Source organism: Myodes glareolus, chromosome 5 (assembly GCF_982192425.1).
Source record: "Myodes glareolus chromosome 5, mMyoGla1.1, whole genome shotgun sequence".
Classification (NCBI taxonomy): domain Eukaryota; kingdom Metazoa; phylum Chordata; class Mammalia; order Rodentia; family Cricetidae; genus Myodes; species Myodes glareolus.
Genome location: NC_142030.1, coordinates 15,337,329 through 15,362,186, shown reverse-complemented (window position 1 = coordinate 15,362,186; position 24,858 = coordinate 15,337,329). Strand labels below are relative to the sequence as shown.

General features: G+C 37.3%; 1 protein-coding gene across 13 annotated transcripts in view; it reads left to right on the top strand.

Annotated features, from left to right (window-relative positions):
* Cdc42bpa (CDC42 binding protein kinase alpha) overlaps nt 1–24,858 on the top strand; it is a 222,115-nt gene that overhangs the window by 69,501 nt on the left and 127,756 nt on the right. For all 13 annotated transcript variants that reach the window (XR_015001239.2, XM_085687629.2, XM_085687631.2 and 10 more), the window contains exons 3-4: nt 9,242–9,325; nt 15,978–16,073. Coding sequence is in view for 12 of the 13 variants with exons in the window: in XM_085687629.2 (XP_085543755.1) it covers nt 9,242–9,325; nt 15,978–16,073 (180 nt within the window). In the remaining variant the exon portion in view is untranslated. The remainder of the gene's footprint in view (nt 1–9,241; nt 9,326–15,977; nt 16,074–24,858) is intronic.

The following is a 24,858-nucleotide window of genomic DNA, read 5'->3' as shown; positions in this document are numbered from 1 at the left end:
TCTAATGGGCTAGTTTTTAATAGAGATTTGGTCTTTTTCTCTTGCAGTGTTTTAATATCCTTTCTTTCTACTTTTACTATTTGATGATTATGTGTTGAAGGGAGTTCTTTTTTTGTCTTGTCTATTTGGTGTTTTGTATATTTCTTTACCTCTTGATAGACTTCTCTTTTTTTTAAGACTGGGGAAATTTTCTCATATGATTTCATTAAAAATATTTTCTGTGCTTTTAACTGGTGTTTCCCCCCCCATACCTATATTATTCATAGATAGATTTGGTCCTTTCTGAGTATCCCAGATTTCTTGGATGGTTTCTTTTCTTTTTTCACCCTAGTTTTTCGAGGCAGGGTTTCTTTGTGTAGTTCTGGAATCTGTCCTGGAACTAGCTCTTGTAGACCAGGTTGGCCTTGAATTCACAGAGATCCACCTGCCTCGGACTCCTGAGTGTTGGGATTTCAGGGTGCACCACCACCGCCTGGCTCTTGGATGTTTTGTTCCTGATTTTTTTTTTTCAGATTAACATTTTCTTTGATCAAGTGATACATTTCTTCTACTTTGCTTTTAAGACCTGAAATTCTCTCTTTCACGTCATCAAGTCTCTTGGTGAGACTTTCCTCATAGTGTTTTGACTTGAGTTATTTATACATTTTAAGGTTTTTATCAGTTTTAGTTTTCTTTAGCAATTTTATTTCTTTGTTAAATTCTATTTTCATATTTTAAATTGTTTTTTATTAGTTTATTCTACTGTCTTTTCATGTCTTCACTAAGGCATTAGGTTATATGCTTTTCAGGTCCTTGAACATACTCAGAATTGGTTTTTTTGTAATTGTCTTGGGCTTCATCTAAATTGCCTTTCTCAGGGAATATGACAGTGTATATGCCAATTTTTGGAGGAAGGGTATTGTTTTACTTGTTTGAGTTTACGATGAAACCTGTGCATCTGGAGTTAGGACATTTGTGGTGTTTCTTTGGTGTGAATATCTGGTCATGCCTCTATTGGGTGTATGTTTAGGTCTTTGTTTGCTGTGTCCCAGTCTGTCAAAGTTGTGGACTTGTTGAATGATGCCTGAGTTTCAGTGTTGGAACCACTCTGAATTTCAGGGTTTAGACTCTTGACTAGTTGACGTGGTAAATACAGTGACTGATAGGTGAACAGCAGGTAGAAAGACGCCTGACTTTGTTGTCTCTAACTGGGTTTTTGGGTTGGGTTTCATGACATCCCAGGGACCTGCAGTGGGGAAGATGGCTGTGAGTAGGTATGATTGGTGGGAAGACTCTAGGAGGTCAGTCTAGCGTGTCTCTAAATTGAAGTTGTAGTTCTTATTCAGACCCCAGGCCATGCTAGAGGGTACAGTGAGTGACATTGCTACTCATACTTCTCTCTTTTTTGAGACAGATTCTCAGGAAGCCCAGGTTAACTTCCAACTTTAAATGTAGCCAAAGATGATCTTGAACTCCCAGGCACCCCTTGCCCCCCACCCCACACACAAAGTGCTGGAATAGAGGCATTTATTATCAACTCACTGGGTTTTTTTTTTTTTCATGTTCTTATTTTATATACTTTTAGTATACAGTTATCCTTCTACCCCAAAGAGATTAAGCTTGGAGTCTTCACACTGAGCCCTTTATATCCTTGAGTTTATAGATTCTTTAGCTTTAAGTCTTTAGATTTTACTCTTACTTTCATGAAAATCCTGAAGTGTGTAATATAGACTGTAGTTTTTCCATTCTTATCTCTCTGTCTAATCCTATTCTGCTCATCCTGAATTTATAGAATTCTTTAAAATATTGTTTTTAATCACCTGATGTTAGTCTTTTTGTCTTGCATTGTTATGGCTTATCCCTTCAAAATATATATTTTGTCATTTCATGAGATTGAGGTGAAAAGTAAATTAAGGCATTTACTTTTTCAAAATAATAAAGGGGAAATACTAAAGACAGTTTTCAGGCACATATTCTTGGCTTGCTTTGAACGCTGGTGTTTTCATCCTCTGAGAACCCAGCCCTTACTAGTTCTAAGTCTGCTTATTATTCATAAATATCTTCAGTCCTTTGCCTTATGTAGATCCTGGATGGTTTTTATACTTTGGGTTTCTGCTCTGTAGTTGCATCCTGTTTGACCTAAATGAGGTCAAATTCAAAGAACTCTTTTACTTGTCTTTGCTTCTGGGTTTTAAGTAGCACACTGTAGTTACATCCAGTTCAACTTTATCAGGAACTGCTATTAAAAGGTATCAAACTTAATGTGGAATCAAACTGAAGACTTTGAGCTACTTTCTCTAAAATGCTAATGTTGGTTTCTAACTTTTGGTCTCAAAATGTATATATAGAGTAGTGGTATAGAAGTTTCAGCCAACCATTCTCACCCACTGACTAATACAACAGAGTGATGTTGAAATGGGACCTTTCAAGGCAGTTGTAAGAGGACAATTGACCCTAATCCGTGTGTCATAATCATACTGACAGAAAGGAAAGAGATTTCCTACCTTTATTTTTCAAATTTACTTTTCAAATTGAGAAGAAAATAAGCTCATTCCTAATGTAAGCATCTCTCTTGAGCATATATATTCTGTGGCTCATACAAGCTAAGATTAAGAATGCAAAGATTCTAAACAGGTAATTATTTCCTTTGAACTATTTTGTTTCTACCAGGATCAATGTACAGGCTCACCTCTGGCATGGATATCTAATAGGAACATTTCTGTCAGCTTAATACTTTTCCCACCATCAATTAAGTTTTTTTTTTTAGACAGACAAACCATGAAAATAAATTAGTTTTAAAAACTCTTACAAGAAATACATACACCATGGGAAACAATAAAGTTGAAATTCAGCAGCTCTGTGAGTTGAGAATCTTCTCTCTACAACACACTCGTGTCAGTTACTGCTTAACTTAACGCTGGGTTTTCCTTTTTGCTTTCAGGAAAACCTTTAATTTACGCCCTGGGTGTTACCTGTCCACAGCTTCCTGGTGGCTCACCGCTTCTGCCTGCTCCAGCCTTGCTCCGGCAGCTTCCAGGCTTCTGGGCTTCAGAGCTTGTTGTGAAAGCTTGCTGCTTTGGCCTGCTACCCCTGCTTCAGGTGTCAAAAGCTTTTAATTAGCTTGCTTCCTCTAATTACCTGGTTCCTTATGTGTCCATGTAGGTCTAGTGCGAGGGCCTGGAAGGGGAGGATACCTGTAGGCACTCATTTTCTATAAAGACTCTTGTTCAGGCTCTCCTGAAACTCCTGGGAGAAAAAACTAAATTTAGTGCATGATTTGCCTTTGATAGTGCCGGTCTTTAGTCCAAAGGACCCACAGGTGTGGGCATGTCAGCTTTTATAACTTGTGTCTGTTTAATTGGTTGATGCCCAGGCTGTACCTGATTTAAATATTTTGGCTATTGCTGCTCAATGTATAAGTTATGTTTTTATCAAGAGCACACTTCTGGCTGTTTAATAAATAGTTTGTAGTGATTTTTAGATTTTAGTTTGCCTTCTAAAAAATTTATCTATCTATCTATCTATCTATCTATCTATTTATTTATTTATTTATTTTTGTTTTTTTTTTGCCAGTGCTGGGAATTGAACCCAGGGTCTCATGTATGTGAGGCCAGTTCTACCAGACAGCTATACCCTGATCCTAAAATTTCTTTAATTGATATGAATAATTGATCATTCATAGAATAATTTTTCAGTTTTCTTGTTTGTTTAAGACAGTGTCTTTCTCTGTAGTGCATGCTTGCACGCTGACCTGGAATGTACTGTGTAGTCCAAGATGTCCTCCAATTTGTTTATTAGTTGTTGAGATACAATCTTTGTGTGTAGCTCTAGCTATATTGGAACTCTCTATGTAGACCAGGCTAGTCTTGAACTTGAAGCTATCCTCTTGTCCCTGCCTCCCAAGTTCTACCATGACAGACTAATTTACTGATTTTTAAAGTGGGGATGAAAGAATGATTGGTGGAGGGATTAAATGAACATATCTAGTGTGCATAGCATATGTAGTACATGTACAGTGCTTTTTTCCAGAAATAAGTGTTTTTAGTTTTATTAATAAAAATAATTTTAGGTGCTATATAAGAGAAACTTGAGAGAAATATGTAAAACAATAAATGTTCAATAGTAACACAACAATAATGTCCTATTTTCAAACGTGAGACTTTGAATGTCCTGATAGGGGAACAGTGTGAGCTCGATTACAGACTCCATAAATCATACAAAAGGTCGATTATCACTAGCCTTATTTCTAGATTTCAACATCTGTGTATAGTGTACTTGCAGGTGAGAATATTGATCTCTTATAATGTTCAGTATATATTTACCCACATGAGTTACAAAGCATTCATCTTTCTAGAATGTATTTATTGAGTACCTGATGACTCTCAGGCACTAACCATATGCTAGTGAACAGAGGAGGTAGAAATCCCTATTCCCAAAGAGCTTGTGGGACAAAAAGTTTTGTACGTTGTTAGACTATGTAGTGTATATATATTATGTTAAATAATTATGAGAATTAAGGTGAAAAGGAAGCAAAGAAATGTAATAGAAAGTTCAAAGGACATAGTGACATTTCAGTGAGGGTTTGAGACAGCAGACTCAGTGGCTCTGTGGAGATAGAGTATTCAGTAGGTCTGGGAGAAAACAAGTGCAAAATCATAAGGCGAGATTGTGCAAGATAAGCATTATGGCTTGAACAAAGGTGAGCTAAATGGTGAGTAGAGGCCAGGGAGGTAAGCTGGCTTTATAGTTTATGATAAGGACTTTGACTTTTCTTTTTAACTTTAAGGGAGATAGAAAATCACTAGAAGCTTGAAGTAAAAGAATGATGCCATCTGAACTTCATTTAAGCATATTGTTTTGTACTATTGAGAATAGATTGTGAATGAGTACAGATAGAAGGGTCAGGTAAGGTACAACAGCAAGGTATATTGGGTCAGAAGAGAAGGTTTGGTGAATTCTGACTATATCAGAGGTAGGCTACATTTCTGAATGCCATTCAAAACACGCAGAACTGCTTAGATATTGAAATTCTATGTTATATAGTGTGGTCATTATTAAGAGCTATAATTACACACAGTAATACACAGGTTGTGTTCAATCACCTATTAGTATATTTGTCACATGTTGATCATTTTTGTACTGTGTACAGGTTTACTAACACAAAAGAATGTTTACAGGAATTATTAAAATCATCACTGATATTTTAGAAATGTGTCTTTTTATTTGTAATTTTTAGTCCATACTAATATACTTTTTGATCATGTTTGTGTGTGTATGTGTGTTGGCCATGGAACCCAGAGCCTTTTGCATGTTATGCAAGTGCTCTACTACTATTCTAAGGAATAATGTAACATACTGTCTTAGTTACAGTTTCTATTGCTCTGAAGAGACACCATGACCATGGCACCTCTTATAAAGGAAACATTTAATTGAGGTGGCAGTTTACAGTTTTAGAGGTTCAGTCCTTTATCATCATGGTGGGATATAGCTGTATGCAGGTAGACATGGTGCTGGAGAGTTTGCTACATCCTGGGAGAGTTCTACATCTTGCAGGCAACAGGAAGTGAATTGAGATGCTGGGTGTGGCTTGAGCATATATGAGCCCTCAAAATCCACCCCCACAGTGACACACTTCCTCCAATAGGGCCACACCCACTCCAACTAAGCCACACCTCCTAGTAGTGCCACTCCCATTGGGGGCCATTTTCTTTCAAACCACCATTCACACCATCCTCTTATGTGCCTCTTGACTTTGCTACCTGAGCGTACAAGATCTAAAGTGGGAGTTCTGAAACAGCTTTATTTTTGTTGTTTTTCTACTGCCATAAAGATGGAAATGATTTGTAGTGTGAACAAAGACGAACAGGTCAGTGATCAACATGGGAGTTTCATAATCTTTTTTCATCATGGCATTAATTTGATAATTCAGGAGAGTTTCTTGAGTTGACTGCTGTTTCTCTAAACCACAGTTCATTCTGTAAAAGTTTTTAGGCAACTCATTTCTAAGGTGTTGTGAAGAGTGTTTTCTGCTATGCAGTAGCTTAGTATTCCATCCTACCATGCACATGTGTGAACTGTGTCTCTTGTTGGTCCTTACCGTACACAACCACACATATAGCTAGTGTTCATGTCATGACCAAGATGGGGGTGTGTGTATCCCACAGAAGAGGTAGAAAGGCAAATAAAAGTCATACCTCTTTGAAGAACTTTAGAAGTAGTTCATCTTTTAGGATTTTGGTGTCTATCATGTTAATATTTGACCTGGAAATTTATGATTTATTTTATATGTCTGTATATGTAGAAAAGTAATTAAGATCTACAATGTTTTGTAAACTTACGTTTTGCATCATATGGTGACTTTGAGCTTTTCTCTATCAAATAATGTTCTTACTATTTCTTCAATCACATGAATAGTTTCTTTTGGTTTATTTTATTTTGTCTATTTTCTCTGTAAGAATATTTGTTAGTTCTAGTATTTCACTGCTGAAAACTATACTATGTTGAACATTATAACTTGCTTTTTATTTGTATGTGGAATTTTTTCAATTGAGGGAATTTCTGTGTATATGTATAGTGTCAGAGTTATAAACTTAAAACTAAATTGAAGAACTGTTTCTCTTTTTAGTGCTAAAGGGATTGTAAGACATACTGGCTGTCACGCAGTAGTGGTAGATGAACAAGTGGTGGTTAGTAGATGGGGAGAGTGGGTGCTTAAAGAAGAGGTACAGATGCATGGTAACAGCTCACATCTATTGAACACTTAACTGGACTCCAGACCCTGTAGTAATAAGTACTTTATATGCATATTAATTATTTTGATCTTTACTATATCTATATAATGTAAGTACATTTATTAAACTCACCATTGATGAGAAAACTAAAACATTAAAAGGCAAATCTTTAAATAAGAAACCTGGAATTATACAGTTATATGATAAAACCAAGATTTGAGACCATAGAGTGACTTCAGAATTCGTATTGCCACCACCTTCCTAACACCCCAGTAAGTGCTAGCTAAGTATTAGGGGTGTTGAGTGGATGCTGCCTACATCACTGTTCACCTCTTCTGTGGAGCTACACAACCCACAAGTTGTTTTGAGTTCAGTATTCTGGGAATCTCGGAATGTAATATAGTGTACATTCTTATACATCACCCTGTCAAGACTCGAAGCAGATTTGCGCAACATGCTTCTGAAGTGAGACTTCATTTTGGTTTTTCGAGACAGGGTTTTTCTGTGTAGCCCTGGCTGTCCTGGAACTTGCTTTGTAGACCAGGCTGTCCTGGAACTCATAGAGATCCTACTGCCTCTGCCTCCCAAATGCTGAGATTAAAGACGTGCATAACCATTCCCTGGCTAAGCATTTTCATTTTTACAGTGAGAGGTATTAAAACAACAACAAAATCCAACCAAAACAAAATACTAATACTCCCCTGGTTTTAACATACACTGCTAAGTGAGTTATGAAATGTTTTGGCTTTTGGAATTGCATTTGAGGGATTCTAGACCTGTGTGAAATATTAGCATAGTGCCTGGCATTCGGACATTGGATGCATGTTGTTGGGGATATGGAGGTTAGAGGACAACTTGGCCATTAGCTCTTACCTTGTTGATGCATGGTCTCTTGTTTCTGCTGCTATACTGTGTACTTCAGACTACCTGGCCTGGAAGCTTCCGGGCAGTTCTATCCATACCTCCCTTCTTTCCATATGAATACTGAGATTACAGATGTGCACCACTACATCAGGCTTTTTACATGGGGTACAAGGATCAATTGAACTCAGTTTCTTAGACTTACTTGTGTGGCTAGGTTTTTTACTGAGATATCTTCCTAACACATCTTCCACCATTTTAATTGATGGCATAACTGTTTATTACAGCTACTTCGAAATATTATGCACTGATTTTAATTATGTCATCATATTACTTTGATGACAATCTCATCTAGATATAAATTTTTAAAGTGTCTTTAATATGCACATTTGCTATCAAAATTTATTAAAAAAATTAGAGCTTGAATTTAAACCCATTTTTTATTCTTGGAAATTTTCCTTTGGACTGTAAAGATCTGTACACATGATCTTGCCTGCCTGTTAGGATATTGTGTTGCTACCTTCCAAGTACTATAATAAAATGCCTCAAATAATTCCCTTATAAAAAGGAAAATTTATGTTTGCTTATGATTTTGGAGATTTTAGTGTGTTATCAGTTATCACTTTGTTTTTGAACCTGTAGTGAAGTAGCGTATTGTTCTGGGAGTGTGTGGAAAATAAAACCATCTACCTGATAGGAAGAAAAGGATGGAGGAAATAGCTTAAGTCAGTTTAGGGTCCTACAGACTGCAACAGCTTAAAGGTACCCACTATTTTCAAGCGTTTAAAACTTTTGCCATCATCCAAAGTGCTGCACAGAGGACCAAATTTTTACCACCACATGGACTTTTGAGGGGCACCTAATATCCAAACTGCAACAGATAGTAATTCTTTTCTCTAGTGGTACCTCTCAGTTACTAGAAATGTTATTGGTGAATATTTGCCTTCCTTTTCTGTGGTTTCGTTTCAACCCTGTAACAAACCCAGCAAATGGAAGGGCCCTAAAGAGATTATCTAGTTAAATGAAAACAACAGTAGAAACAGAAATGTAATCATTGTGTTGACAGTGAGAATAGTCTTATTAGTATTTGTCAGTTTTTTGGTATATGAAACATAGGAGCATTTGTTGCTTTTATAGTCCGAAGGTTGTAAAACTGTTAGTCATAAATGCTCTTTGCTAGGAATTGGGGAGGAAGGGAAAGGATGGGTTGGAATACATGCATAGTGGGTAAAAGTATGTGGAATAAAGAGCATTATTATCTTCAGTCCATGTATTGCTTCATTCCCATAGAATATCTCTCCTTTGATAACTGTATCCCCCTAATACAATGCTGAAATCTGGCATGCATTGTCCTGTAAGATCTGATTTGATATTGTGCATCTTGGTCAGTTTCTTTGCAACAGATGATGAGTTCAAAGTCCTAGGCAGAAAACTTGGAAAGGAAGATATAATGTATAATAGGCGGCAGACATGGTTCACAAAATTACTTGTTTGACGTATGTTCACTAATGTAAAATTTTAATTTGACATTTTACTTAGGATCTTAGAATTGAGCGGCATTCAAATAATTGATAATTGGTATTTGTTTTTTCTTACAGAGAGAAAAAAGGAAAATGGATAAAGCATTTTTTGTAATACTTTAAAAGTTGTATTTCCTTTATCTTTTCTAGGTTGCTGTAGTTAAACTGAAAAATGCAGATAAAGTATTTGCCATGAAAATTCTGAATAAGTGGGAAATGCTGAAAAGAGCTGAGGTGAGTCTTTATGCTCTGTAAAAGTTGATGGCACTTAGGTTTTTAGTTTAGACTATTTTAAAAGATGTTAGTAGTAAAAACTTTTGTACATAGATGTTGGAGTCCTTTGGTGAGTTGATGTATAGTCTGAATACATGCAAGGTAGACTCATATTATTAGTGCACTTCCATTTATTTATTTATTTATTTATTTATTAAAAATTTCCACCTCCCCCGCCTCCCTTTTCCCTCCCCCTCCCCCTCCCCACCTCTCTCTCCCTCTCTAGTCCTAAGAGCAGTCAGGGTTCCCTGCTCCGTGGGAAGTCCAAGGTCCAACCCCCTCCATCCAGGTCTAGGAAGGTGATCATCCAAACAAACCAGGCTCCCACAAAGTCAGTCCATACTGTAGAATCAAAACCCAGTGCCATTGTCCTTGGCTTCTCAGTCATCCTTCATTGCCGGCCACATTCAGAGTGTCCAGTTTGATCACATGCTTCATCACTCCCAGTCTAGCTGGCCTTGAAGGTTCCCATTAGATCGGTCCCACCATCTCAGTGGGTTGGACACACCCCTTGTGGTCCTGACTTCCTTGCTCATGTTCTCCCTCCTTCTGCTCCTCATTTGGATCTTGGGAGCTCAGTCCAGTGTTCCAATGTGGGTCTCAATCTCTATCTCCATCCATCTCCAAATGAGGGTTCTATAATGATATGCAAGATATTCATCAATGTGGGTATGGGACAAGGCCAGTTCAGGCTCCTTCTCCTCAGCTGCCCAAGGAACTAGCTGGGGACATCTCCATGGACACCTGGGAACCCCTTTAGAGTCAAGTCTCTTTCAAATCCTAAAATGACTCCCTTAATTAAGATATTTACTTCCCTGCTCCCATATCCACCCTTACTCCATCCCACCCATCCCATTTCCCCAAGCTCTCCTGAATCCTTCCCTTCTCCCTTCTCTCTACCCATCTCCCCTTACATCAACCCCCCACCCCCAAGTTTTGCCTGGAAATCTTGTCTACTTCCAATATCCAGGAAGATAACTATATGATTTTTTTTTGGGTTCACCTTCTTACTTAGCTTCTCTAGCATCACAAAATATAGGCTCAAAGTCCTTTAATTATGGCTAGGATCCACTTATGAGTGAGTACATACCATATTCCTCTTTTTGGGTCTGGGTTACCTCACGCAGTAAAGCATTTTCTATTTCCATCTATTTGCATGCAAAATTCAAGATGTCATTGTTTTTTTACCGCTGAGTAAAACTCCAATGTATAAACGTTCCACACCTTCTTTAACCATTCTTCTTTTGAGGGACACCTGGGTTGTTTCCAGGTTCTGGCTCTTACAAATAGTGCTGCTATGAACATAGTTGAACAAATGCTTTTGTAGTATGATAGGGCATCTCTTGGGTATATTCCCAAGAGTGGAATTGCTGGGTCCTGAGGTAGGTTGACTCCCAGTTTCCTGAGAAACCGCCACACTGATTTCCAAAGTGGCTGCACAAGTTTGCATTTCCACCAACAATGGATGAGTGTTCCCCTTACTCCACATCCTCTCCAGCATAGGCTCTCATTGGTGTTTTTGATGTTAGCTATTCTGACAGGTGTAAGATGGTATCTCAAAGTTGTTTTGATTTGCATTTCCCTGATCGCTAAGGAGGTTGAGCATGACCTTAAGTGCCTTTTGGCCATTTGAACTTCTTCTGTTGAGAATTCTCTGTTCAGTACCCCATTTTTTAAATTAGGTTAATTAGAGTCTTAGTGTCTAGTTTCTTGAGTTCTTTGTATATTTGGGAGATGAGACCTTTGTCTGATGAGGGATTGGTGAAGATCTTCTCCCAGTCAGAAGGTAGCCTTTTTGTCTTAATGACAGTGTCCTTTGCTTTACAGAAGCTTCTTAGTTTAAAGAGGTCCCATTTATTCATTGTTTCTCTTATTGTCTGTGCTACTAGGGTTCTACCTAGGAAGTAGTCTCCTGTGCCCATGTCTTGTAGACAACTTCCCACTTTCTCTTCTATCAGGTTCAGTGTGGCCAGATTAATATTGAGGTCTTTAATCCATTTGGACTTGAGTTTTGTTCATGGTGATAGATATGGATCTATTTTCATTCTTCTACAGGTTGACATCCAGTTGTGCCAGCACCATTTGTTAAAGACGCTTACTTTCTTCCATTGTATACTTTTAGCTCCCTTGTTTAAAATCAGGTGTTCATAGGTTTGTGGGTTAATATCCGGGTCTTCTATTCGATTCCATAGGTCGACTTCTCTGTTTTTATGCCAATACCAAGTTGTTTTCAATTCTGTAGCTCTGTAATAGAGTTTTAAGTCAGGGATGGTAATGCCTCCGGAAGTACTTTTATTGTATAAGATTGTTTTGGCTATCCTGGGTTTTTTGTTTTTCTATATAAACTTGATTATTGTTCTCTCAAGGTCCGTGAAGAATTTTGATGGGATTTTGATGGGGATTGCATTGAATCTATAGATTGCTTTTGGTAGAATTGCCATTTTTACTATGTTGATCCTCCCAATCCAAGAGTAAGGGAGATTCTTCCATTTTCTGGTATCTTCTTCGATTTCTTTCTCCAAAACCTTAAAGTTCTTGTCAAATAGAACTTTTATTTCCTTGGTTAGAGTTACCCCAAGATACTTTAGCTATTTGTTTCTATCGTGAAAGGTGATATTTCTCTGATTTCCCTCTCTGTATCTTTGTTCTTTGTGTATAGGAGGCCCACTGATTTTTTGGAGTTGATTTTGTATCCTGCCACAGTACTAAAGGTGTTGATCAGCTGTAGGAGTTCTCTTGTAGAGTTTTTGGGGTCGTGTATGTACACTATTATATCATCTGCAAATAATGAAAGTTTGACTTCTTCTTTCCAATTTGAATCCCCTTGATCTCTTCATACTGTCTTATTGCTATTGCTAGAACTTCAAGTACTATATTGCAGAGGTATGGAGAGAGTGGACTGCCTTGTCTTGTTCCTGATTTTAGTGGGATGTCTTTGAGTTTCTCTCCATTTAATTTAATGTTAGCTGTTGACTTGAAAATTAACATTGTATGTTTGTAAAAAGGAACTTTCAAAATGAGAGAAGAAAGAATATTCAAACTAGCCAAGCAGCCCACAGAATTCAATCAGTGTAAAGAGGGCCTGTGAGGGGCTTAGTGGAAGTTGGATCCCTGGAACCTGTGATAGAAAGAGAAAGCTAACAACACAAAATTGTCCTCTGACTCCACAAGTGTGCATGGTTGGACCTAGGCACCTGCATACATGTGCACACACCTATGCACTCACATACAGTAAACATTTAAAATAATAAAAATGTGTAACTATGAAGCATTCTTAACCAGAGATATTGCTGGGGCTGCCCTGAGGGCTCCAGCTTGTGTGAAGAGATGTTGAAATGATCTTAGAATAATTTTTACATGAAAAAATTTTGTAGGTTATTTGTATGTTACAACTTAACCACCTTCCAAATTAATCTTATTTTAGTGGAAATCATGGGCTTGGAGTGGGAAATACATGTAAACTTTGGAAGCTGTTGCTTAAATAAATGTTTAATTATTAACTCAGAGTATGTAACTGTGTGCATTTTTAAGCACACTTGCCAAATATAGATATTATCAAATGATTTTTGTTAAGTTATATTAAAAACATTTTTTTACTGACTACTTAATGTCTATGTCTCATTTTTTTATGTGATCATCAAATATGTATTAAATTATATGCTTGAAAGTAAATTTAAAAGCTGGGTCCAGCATTTAGGAGTTAGAGACAGAAAGATAAAGAATTTCAGTTTATCCTTAGTTAGATAACAAGTTCAAGGCTCTCTTTCTCTCTCTCTCTCTCTCTCTCTCTCTCTCTCTCTCTCTCTCTCTCTCTCTCACACACACACACACACACACACACACACACACATACACACACACCTAAACAACCAAAAAGATTAAATTCAGAACTTGCTATAAAAATGAAAATATTAAGATAAATTCCATTTATTTTTCAAAATGAAAATCTTAGACTTTAAATATCCTATTATTGAAAAATTTCTCTGTAACAGTATTTTGTGAAGAAGAGAACCCTTTATTTTTATTACCAGTAAATGAGAAGCCAAACTAGCTATAATCATCAGTATACTTCGTGACTGATTTTCATCTATTTATTCTGTGATTGTATGTGTGTGTATCTATGTATGTATGCATGTGCACAGATACATACATGTATAAGTACATGATATGTAAGTATGAGTATGCACATGAACCTGCAATTTATACATGTGTGCGGAGGTTAGAGGACAACTTTCAGAAGATTATTTTATCATCTTTCCCCCTCCTCCGGGATCTACGGACTAGACTCAGGTCATCAGAATTGAATGGCAAGCATTTTTTACTGACTGAGTCATCCTGAAGGCACGATACATGCAGTTTTGATGTGCTGTATAGGATTGCTAATTTGATGAATGTATTTTATGAGTGTTAAGAGTCATGTGATAGCTTTGCAGAATTATTCTTTATGTATAGACCTTATTTAACTTCTGTTTCAACATAGGAATTCTTGTTGCTCATTATCCCAGTAATCCACTAAGCATAAAATTTAAAGAACATATTACTGAATACAGAAAAATGTAAAAGTGTATGAAAGTTAAATCACTCTGGCAAGCAAAATGCTTGGTTGAAATTTGAAAATCAACCAGGTGGTGGTGGTGTGTATGCCTTTAATCCCAGCACTCAGGAGGCACAGAGGTGAATCTCTGGTTTGAAGCCATGCTGGTCTGCAGAGCAAGTTCCAGGACAGACAGGGCTACATAGAAAAACCCTGTCTCAAAAAAAAAAAATTAGGAAAATGAGCAACTAAATCTAAATTAGATCTGTGGTCCTGGTAACACTGTGTGTATGTTATGTTGTGAGGTGTTGGTTTGTTGAAGCAGTGTCATTTTTTTAGCTAGCCAAGGATGACTTTGAACTCGTGATCTTGCCTTCTCCTCTTAAGCACTGTGATTACAGGCACATGCTACCATTCCTTGTTCGTTGTGTTTTTAGAGACTCAAATCGTAGAGGGAATTAAAATTTTTTTCTTTAGATATGCTTTCTTTTCCTTCAGAAATTATGATTGAATCCCTAGAGCACCTTCACACCACTAGAGTATCCGTTTATCATGGCTTAATACTGATGAAGAACAGATTTTTCTTAACAGACCCAGTATTGATCCTTAGTCATTTCTTGTAGAAGCTGTTCTCTACACTGTATGATGAAGCATCCTGGCTTCTCTTTACAGGATACCAGTAATATCTTTCCCAGTTGGCATAAGCAGCTGAGGAAAAAGTGTATTAAACAAAATGTATGGACTATGCCTTGTATCTAGATCTAGTATCTGTGTTTTAAGAAGATAGCTTAATAATTAAATATTTATGACTAGATCATGTAATGTCTGAGACTATAAAGTATGCATGTGGATATATGTGTGCACCAGTGAAACTGAGGGATGGTGGCGAGTATGTGAGAATGTAATATAATAATTGCTGTAATTGTGTGACAGTACTTTGGGAGAAGGAATTTAGTCAGACTCTCTACTTCTATATATGTTTGCAATTGTATGTCATAGTTCATTATGTATATTTGTCTTTTAAAACATTTTTTTTTACTGAGCATTTCAGTATAGATTAGAGTTTATTGTTTTGACTGAAGTCTTCTGAGTTTTGTTGGTTTGAAATTGTCAGTCGGGTGACACAGCAGTTACTTACTGGATTTTAGCTGGATTGCCTTTAAAATTTCAGATCACTGTCATTGTAAAATAAAGCCAGGAAAGGGCTTTCCTGGACTCTGTCAGCCTTCTGAAATATTAAGTGCAAACCATATTAGGTCAGTTAAGTCATATAGCAGGACTTAGTAGGAAGTATGTAACATGATTCTGTTTTCCTCCTAAAGTGATCTAAAGCAAAATGTCATAGATTTTAGTAACTTGACTGACAGTTTAAATCACAATTTCAGATGAATTACATTTACTTGTAGTATTTTCTCAGATACTACTATTTAATTTCAGGCTTTGGGAATTCTGTTTGTCCAAATAAGTTCTTTGTGTATATACATGAGAATACGAGGGCCAATTGTATAATAATTTGTTTCATGTATCATGGCTACTTAATCTTCATATGGATAACTAGTACCGACTGTATGAGCTTAGGATATGGCTCATGAGTACAAACTGTCCTGCATACACAAGATCCCAAGTTCAGTCTTACTTTAGAATATAATCAGAAAGTCAACGGCACCTGTAATGTTCATTTTTTTTTTTTGTCTTTAAAAGTGATAAAGTGGGTGCTAGGTGGAGTTGGTACGTGCTTTTAATCCCAGCACTCAGGAAGCAGAGACAGGTGGATTTCTATGAGTTCTAGGCCAACCTACAGAGTGAGTTCCAGGACAGGCTCTAAAGCTACAGAGAAACCTTGTCTTGAAAACAAACAAAAAATACTAAAGTGACAATGGCAAATTTGGACATTTAAATCATCTAGGTAATAGGTTGGTTGATCTGTGATTAAGCTAAACAATTCTGTGAATTTTTTGGATTGCTTTGGACTATAGCAATTGTAAAAAAGTATTAAACATTTTAGACTGTGATACACACTTTGAGCAGTTGTTTGGATGGTGTTTTCTAGGGTTGTATAAAGTATTCTTTCCCTTTCAGACAGCATGCTTTCGTGAGGAGAGGGATGTGCTGGTGAATGGGGACAACAAGTGGATAACAACTCTGCACTATGCTTTCCAGGACGACAACAACCTAGTAAGAAATACTTGGTTATTCTAGTCTTTTGTTGGCAGAGTTTGGCATTATTTTTAAAGTGTTATTTAAGTGTTTATTTTTAGTAGAAAAATTACTCAAGAGAGTAAGTTGTACACGTGGTATGAGAATGCTTTGTCTGAGAAATTTGATGCTTTTTTTCTTTTAAAATTGCTTATGCCTTTAAGTAAGAAATCCCAGACTAGATCCAGACTGTTAATTTCCTTCAATTCAGTGCTGTAGGAGATGGTTCAGGAGTTTTTCTTTTTATGACTCTCCCAGTATATTTTATTAGTATTTTTGTACTTTTTAAAACTTTACATACTTGGGGCTGGAGATGGCTCAGCAGTTAGGAGCCCTGGCTGCCCTTCCAGAGATCCTGAGTTCAATTTCCAGCAACCATCTGTAATGAGATCTGGTGCCTTCTTCTGGCCTCTAGGCAGACATACAGGCATAACATTGTATATCTAATAAATAAATAAATAAATCATAAAAAAGAAAAAAATCTTTACATGCTTTTCATTGTGGCCATGCGCTACATTATATTGAGTTATATTTATATGATATCATTTGCCAAAAGCATGGGATGAACTTAGTGATAACTCAAAATATCAAAATATCTACCACTTGAGTATAAGTAAGAATGAATATAGAAACTAGAAAGAGGGAAATAAAAATCAAAGGATAAATAAGGTTAAGTTTGCTGCAATATGAAATGTAACTACTTGGCCTATTATTTATAGTTCTTCAGTTTTTGATCCATTTTTACTTTTAGGTTTATGTATTTTAGAAAGGTATTGATGTCTTGAGAGGCTGTTATGATTCAGACTTGACAACTAGACTAGAAAGAATAGGGGACAGTTTTTGTTTATTTGCTAAATAATGACTGGATGTTTGCTCTCTGCTGGGCATTGTTCTTTGTATCTGGAGAGAAGAGCAAGTGAGAGATAAAAGTTCTCTCTTCTTAGAATTTTTTATTTACATAAAGTATACCAGATAATAAGTTGAAAATCAAGTAAGTAATATATGCGAAGTAGTTTAAATGATGAAAACGCTAAATTTATTCAGTAGTGTAAAGTCTGTGACTATTCTTCCAAAGACAGACACAATGTAGCTAAATCAAAAAGGGAGAAACATACAAAATATGCCGTTTTGTGACATGAATATTACACAAACTTTAAGTTTTAGTTTTTGTAAGGTTGTATTGGAGTACAGCCACACCTACTGACATATATTGTCTACAATCTACCAAGCTAGTTATAGCTTAATAGCTTTTTAAGTTCTGTGCATATTGCTATGCCATGACATTTTATTTTTTACTAATAATGCGTGCCTATCATATCAAAATGCTTTAGTGCACAGGACAGTGACTTTTTTAATGGATTAAATAGCAAAACATTGTGTTTATTGTTGGAAACACATTACACATATGTATTATTACATGTACATTTCCAGATACACCACGCATTACTGCATTCTCAATTCATAGGAAAGAATTGATTAGTAAAGTTAGTAAATTTAAAACAGAAATTAACTATAATATAGCTTTTAAAAATAAAATGAAAATGAATCTACTGCCATATTGGTGGTTTCTGAGAAGCTTATTTATTAGATAAGAAAAGCCATTTACCATTGTTCAGAGCTGAATCATGCTTGGTTGCAAAGCAGAGGAAATATGGTCAGGGAAAATAAACTTGTTCTTTTATTGAAAACAGTTGCTCAAAATTCCACAAAAAAATTGAAGATATCAGGAACAACACTGAGTGATTTTAAAACTAAGGAAATGTGAAGATTTGTTTTATTTCTTATATAATTAACCACTCTCTGTGTCTCTCTAGAAAATTCTAGCTATTCTTGACAAAAGCAGTGAATACAGGGCAAACAAGAATCATGGAGTAATGCTTGTAAATGTGAAAAAGTGCAGGTGTGCCTACAATGGATATCAGTGAGGATGCCAAGAAGAAAATTCATGGGAGTGGCCAGAACTGATGGATACATTGCACTATGGAAACCAAAGATAGGAGAGTAGGACTAGGCATGCATTTCAGTGGTAGAGCATATACTAGCATATTTTCTATTCAATATTCAAGGACTTGGCTCCTCCCAAAGGAGTACAAGAAAGAGATGAACAATAACACTAAATATATTTTTTAGTCAAAAAGAAAAAATATACTCTACAGTCCATCCTTTAGTATTCTCTGTACTCATCTGCATTTGTCTTTAATGCCATCCCTGTTTACATTCTCTGATAATCTTAAAATTGTGCCAAAATTCTTCATGTTGAAATAGTCATTTCCAGAATTTCCATTTGGAATTAAACTTTGTCTCATTTTAACTTTGTGTTATGTTTTTAAAGTTTGTTATACAACTAACATGTATATGTGTGTACAGTATCTCTGAATCTTTGATAGAAATTTAGAAAATAAAAAATGGCATGATCATTAGTATCTTTAACTAAAGTAAAACTAAAGGATTGTTTATAGCTGTAATGCACATGAAGTTTTTGTCTGATGTCAGGCCAAATCCAGGTGTGGAAACAATGTTATTCCAATATGTATATACCTATTATTATTATTATTATTATCATTATTATTATTATACTTAAAAAATACCAATCCAAATTCCCACTTCCTCCCCTCCTCCCTCTTCCCTCTCACTCCCTCTACACACCCTCCCTGCAAACCCCCTTCCAATCTTAAGAGAGGGCAAGGCACCCTGCCCTGTAGGAAGTCCAAAGCCATCCCCATTACATCCAGGTTGAGCAAGGTATACATCCAAAGAGAATAGGATCCCAAAAAGCCAGTACATGCAGTAAAGACAAATCCAAGTGCCATTGTCATTGGTCCCTCGGTCTGCCCCAACTGCCAACCACATTCAGAGGGACTAGTTTGATCCCATGCTCGTTCATTCCTAGTTCAGTTGGAGTTGGTGAGTTCCCATTAGCTGAGGCACATTGTCTCAGTGGGTGAACCCCTCATGGTCTTGACTTCCTTGCTCATACTCTCCCTCTTTCTGCTCTTCATTTGGACCTTGGGAGCTCAGTTCAGTGCTGCCATGTGGGTCTCTGTCTCTGTTTCCATCTGTTGTAGACAAAGGTTCTATGGTGATATTTAAGATAATCATCAGTCTGACTGCAGGGCAAGGCCAGTTCAGGCACCCTCTCTATTGCTTAGGGTCTTAGCTGGGGGCATCCTTGTGGATTCCTGGAAATTTTTTTAGAGCCAGGTTTCTTGCTAACTTCAGAATGGCTCCTTCCATCAAGATATCTCTTTCCTTGCTCTCATATCTGTCCTTCCTCCATCTCAACCATCCCATTCACTCAAGATCTCTCCAACTCTCCCTTTCTCCCCTTCTCTTCCTCTTCTTCCCTTCCTTCTTTCCCCTTCCCCATGCTCCCAAATTTTGTCAGGCGATCTTGTCTGCTTCCAATTTCCAGGTGGATCTATGTATGTTTTTCTTTGGGTTCTGTAGAAAGGAACAGCAGGCTGCATTCCTGCCTGCCACCTGGCTAGCTTTACCCAAAATAATTACACGGAAACTGTACTCATTTTAAACTCTGCTTGGCCCATTAGTTTTAGCCTCTTATTGGCTAACTCTCACATCTTGATTAACCCATTTCTAATAATCTGTGTAGCACCACGAGGTGGTGACTTACCGGGAAGAATCTTAACCTGCGTCCATCTTGGAGAGGAGAGCTATAGCGTCTGCCTTACTGCCTTCTTCCTCCCAGCATTCTGTTCTGTTTACTCCGCCCACCTAATTTTCTGTCCTATCAAAGGGCCAAGGCAGTTTCTTTATTAACCAATGAAAGTAACACATAGACAGGTGACCCTCTTCCATCATGATTCACCTTATTACTTAGCTTCTCTAGGATCATGAACTATAGGCTCAGTGTCCTTTGTTTATGGTTACTATCCACTAATGAGTGAGTCAGTAGAACACGAGACTCTAAATCTTAGGGTCGTGGGTTCGAGGCCCATGTTGGGTGCCAGATGAAGGCGTAAGTCACAAAACAATCCCACACCAGTTCAGAATTATGGATAATAAAAGGGCCTTTTATTTAAGGGGAAAACTTAGAGATCACTGTCCTGAACAACAATCTTCTGAATGAACAGGAACAATCTAGCAGCTGGAAGTGGGATCCGGAAGCAAGAGAGTGGACATATGGTTACTGCTGTTTTTATAGTGGGCTGGTATCTTAAAGGCTATTGGCTGAAGGAGCATAATGTGCTTTCACAGCACCAATATCATATTCATATTATTTGATCTGGGTTATCTCACTCAGGATAGTGTTTTCTAATTCCACCCACTTGCATGCAGAATTCAAGATGTCTTTGTTTTTTTCTGTTGAGTAGTTACTCTAATATATAGATGTGCCACACTTTCTTTATCCATTCTTCTGTTGAGGGGCATCTAGGTTGTTTCCAGGTTCTGGCTATTACAAATAATGATACTATGAACATAGTGTCACAAATGCTTTTGTAGTATGATTGAACATCTTTTGGTTATATTTCCAAGAGTGGTATTGCTGGATCCTGAGGTAGGTTGACTCTCAATTTTCTGAGAAACCTCCACACTGATTTCCAAAGTGGTTGCACAAGTTTGCATTCCCACCAGCAATGGATGAGTGTTCTCCTTACTCCACATCCTTTCCAGCATAAACTATCATTGATACTTTTGTTTTTAGCCATTCTGACAGGTGTAAGATGGTATCTCAAAGTTGTTTTGCTTTGAATTTCTCTGATAGCTAAGGAAGTTGAACATGTCCTTAAGTATCTTTTGTCCATTTGAAATTCTTCTGTTGAGAATTCTCTGTTTAGTTCAGTATCCCATTTTTAAATTGTGTTCTTTAGAATTTTAATCTCTAATTTCTTGAGTTCTTTATATATTTTGGAGATCAGTCCTTTGTCTGGTGTGGGGTTGGTGAAGATCATTTCCCTTTCAGTAGGTTGCCTTTCTGTCTTATTGACAGTGTCCTTTGCTTTACAGAAGCTTCTCAGTTTCAGGAGGTCCCATTTATACATTGTTGCTCTTATTGTCTGTGCTACTGGGATTATACTTAGGAAATGGTCTCCTGAGCCAATGCATTGAAGGCAACTTCCCACTTTCTCCTCTATCAGGTTCAGTGTGGTAGGATTTTTATTTAGGTCTTTAATCCATTTGGACTTGTGTTGTCTGAGTTTTCTGACCTGCTTAGTTCCCACAGTCATTAAGTCCCAAAGAAATCACATAGACATCTGTATTAGTTATAAACTGATTGGCCCATTAGCTCAGGCTTCCTATTAACTCTTATAATGTATATTAGCCCATATTTCTTATCTGTGTTAGCCACATGGCTCAGTACCTTTTTCAGTGAGGCCGTCACATCTTGCTTCTTCTGCGGCGGGCTCACACTGCAGAGAGAATGGGCTTCCTTCTTACGAGAATTCTCCTGTTCTCATTGACCCACCTCTACTTCCTGTCTGATTGTCCCACCTATTCTTCCTGCCTGGCTACTGGCCAATCAGCATTTATTTAAAATAGATTTGACAGAATACAGACCATGGTCCCACACCAGACTTGAGTTTTGTGCATGGTGATAGATATGGATCTATTTTTATTCTTCTACAGGTTGACATCCAATTATGCCAGCACCATTTATTGAAGATGCTTTTTTTTTCCATTGTATAATTTTAGCTTCTTTGTCAAAAATCAGGTGTTTATAGGTGTTTGGATTAATATCCAGGTCTTCAATTCAATTCCATTGGTCAATGTCGCTGTTTTTATACCAATACCAAGCTGTTTTCATTACTGTAGCTCTCTAATAGAGCTTGATGTCAGGGATGGTAATGCCTTCAGAAGTTCCTTTATTGTATAGAATTGTTTTGACTATTCTAGGTTTTTTTTATACAAAGTTGATTATTGTTCTCTCAAGGTCTGTGAAGAATTGTGTTGGGATTTTGATGGGGATTGTATTGAATCCATAGATTGCCTTTGGTAGGATTGCCATTTTTACTATGTTGATCCTTCCTATCCAAGCGTATGGGAGATCTTTCCATTTTCTAGTATCTTCTTCAGTTTCTTTCTTCAAAGACTTAAACTTCTTGTCAAATAGGTCTTTCACTTCCTTGGTTAATGTTACTCCAAGATACTTTATGTTATTTGTGGCCATTGTGAAAGGTGATGTTTCTCTGATTTATCTCTCAGCTTCTTTATCCTTTGTGTATAGGAAGGCTACTGATTTTTTTGAGTTAAATCTTATATCCTGCCACATCACTGAAGGTATTTATCAGCTGTAGGAGTTCTTTGGTAGGGTTTTTGGGGTCACTTATGAACACTATGATATCATCTGCTTTGACTTCTTCCTTTCCAATTTGAATCTCCTTGATCTCCTTATGTTATCTTATTGCTATGGCTAGAACTTCAGGCCATATGTTAAATAGATATGGAGAGAGTGGGCAGCCTTGTCTTGTTCCTGATTTTAGTGGAATGGCTTTGAGTTTCTCTCCATTTAATTTGATGTTAACTGTTGGCTTGCTATGAATTGCTTTTATTACATTTAGATATAATCCTTGTATCCCTAATCTCTCCATGATAACACCTTTATCATGAAAGGGTATTGAATTTTGTCAAATGCTTTTTTGGCATCTAATGAAATGATCATATGGGTTTTTCTTTCAATTCATTAATATGATGGATTACATTGATAGATTTTCATATGTTGAACCAGCCCTGCATCTTTGGGATGAAGCCTACTTGATCATAATGGATGATTTTTTTTATGTGTTTTGGGATTCGGTTTGCCAGTATTTTATTGAGAATTTTTGCATTGATGTTCATGAGTGATATTGGTCTATAATTCTCTTTCTTGGTTGAGTCTTTATGTGGTTTTGGTATCAGGGTAACTGTAGCTCATAAAAAGAGTTTGGCAATGACCTTTCTGTTTCTATTATGTGAAACACATTGAGTTGTATAGGTATTAGCTCTTCTTGGGAATTCTGGTAGAATTCTGCACTAAAACCATCTGGTCCTAGGCTTTTTTTGGTTGGGAGGTTTTTGATGACAGCTTCAGTTTCTTCATGACTTACAAATCTATTTAAATTGCTCATCTGGTCTTGATTTAATTTTAGTATGTGATATCTATCTGAAAAATTGTCCATTTCTTTTACATTTTCCAATTTTGTGGAGTACAGGCTTTTGTAGTAAGACCTAATGATTCTCTATATCTCCTCAGTGTCTGTTGTTATGTCACCGTTTTCATTTATGATTTTATTAATTTGGGTGTTCTCTCTCTGCCTTTTGATTAGTTTGGGTAAGGGTTTGTCAATCTTGTTGATTTTCTGAAAGAACCAGCTCTTTGTTTTCTGTGTTTCTATTTTGTTGATTTCAGCCCTCAGTTTGATTATTTCCAGTCTTCTCCTCCTCCTGGGTGAGTCTGCTTCTTCTTCTTCTTTTTTTTTTTTCCTAGAGCTTTCAGTTGTACTGTTAAGTCTCTAATGTGAGCAGTCTCCGTTTACTTTATTTGGGCAATTAATGCTATAAACTTTCCTCTTAACACTGCTTTATTTTTTTAATTTATTTATTCATTTATTAAAAATTCCACCTGCTGCTCGCCTCCCTTTTCCCTCCCCCTCCCTACTTCCCCCTCCCTCTCTAGTCCTAAGAGTAGTCAGGTTTCCATGCCCCGTGGGAAGTCCAAGGTCTTCCCCCCTCCATTCAGGTCTATAAATGTAAGCATCTAAACAAACCAGGTTCCCACAAAGTCAGTCCATACAGTAGAATCGAAACCCAGTGCCATTGTCCTTGGCTTCTCAGTCAGCCTTCATTGCCATCCACATTCAGAGTGTCCAGTTTGATCACATGCTCCATCACTCCCAGTCCAGCTGGCCTTGAAGGCTCCCATTAGATCCGTCCCAGTGTCTCAGTGGGTGGACGCACCCCTTGTGGTCCTGACTTCCTTGCTCATGTTCTCCCTCCTTCTGCTCCTCATTTGGACCTTGGGAGCTCAGTCCAGTGCTCCAATGTGGGTCTCAATCTCTATCTCCATCCATCGCCCGATGAAGGTTCTATGGTGATATGCAAGGTATTCATCAGTGTGGGTATGGGACAAAGCCAGTTCAGTCACCCTCTCCTCTGCTGCCCAAGGAACAATCTTGGGACCTCTCCTTGGACCTGGGAACCCCTCTAGAATGAAGTCTCTTGCAAACCCTAAAATGACTCCCTTAAGATATTTACTTCCCTGCTCCCATATCCATTTTTCCTCTATCCACCCATCCCATTCCCCCAAGCTTTCCCCAATCCTCCCCTTCTCCCCTCTCTCTACCCATCTCCCCTTACATCCACTCCCCCCACCCCCCGTGCACCCAAGTTTTGCCTGGAAATCTTGTCTACTTCCAATATCCAGGAAGATAACTATGTGATTTTTTTTGGGTTCACCTTCTTACTTAGCTTCTCTAGCATCACAAAATATAGGCTCAAAGTCCTTTAATTATGGCTAGGATCCACTTATGAGTGAGTACATACCATATTCCTCTTTTTGGGTCTGGGTTACCTCACGCAGTAAAGCATTTTCTATTTCCATCTATTTGCATGCAAAATTCAAGATGTCATTGTTTTTTTACCGCTGAGTAAAACTCCAATGTATAAACGTTCCACACCTTCTTTAACCATTCTTCTTTTGAGGGACACCTGGGTTGTTTCCAGGTTCTGGCTCTTACAAATAGTGCTGCTATGAACATAGTTGAACAAATGCTTTTGTAGTATGATAGGGCATCTCTTGGGTATATTCCCAAGAGTGGAATTGCTGGGT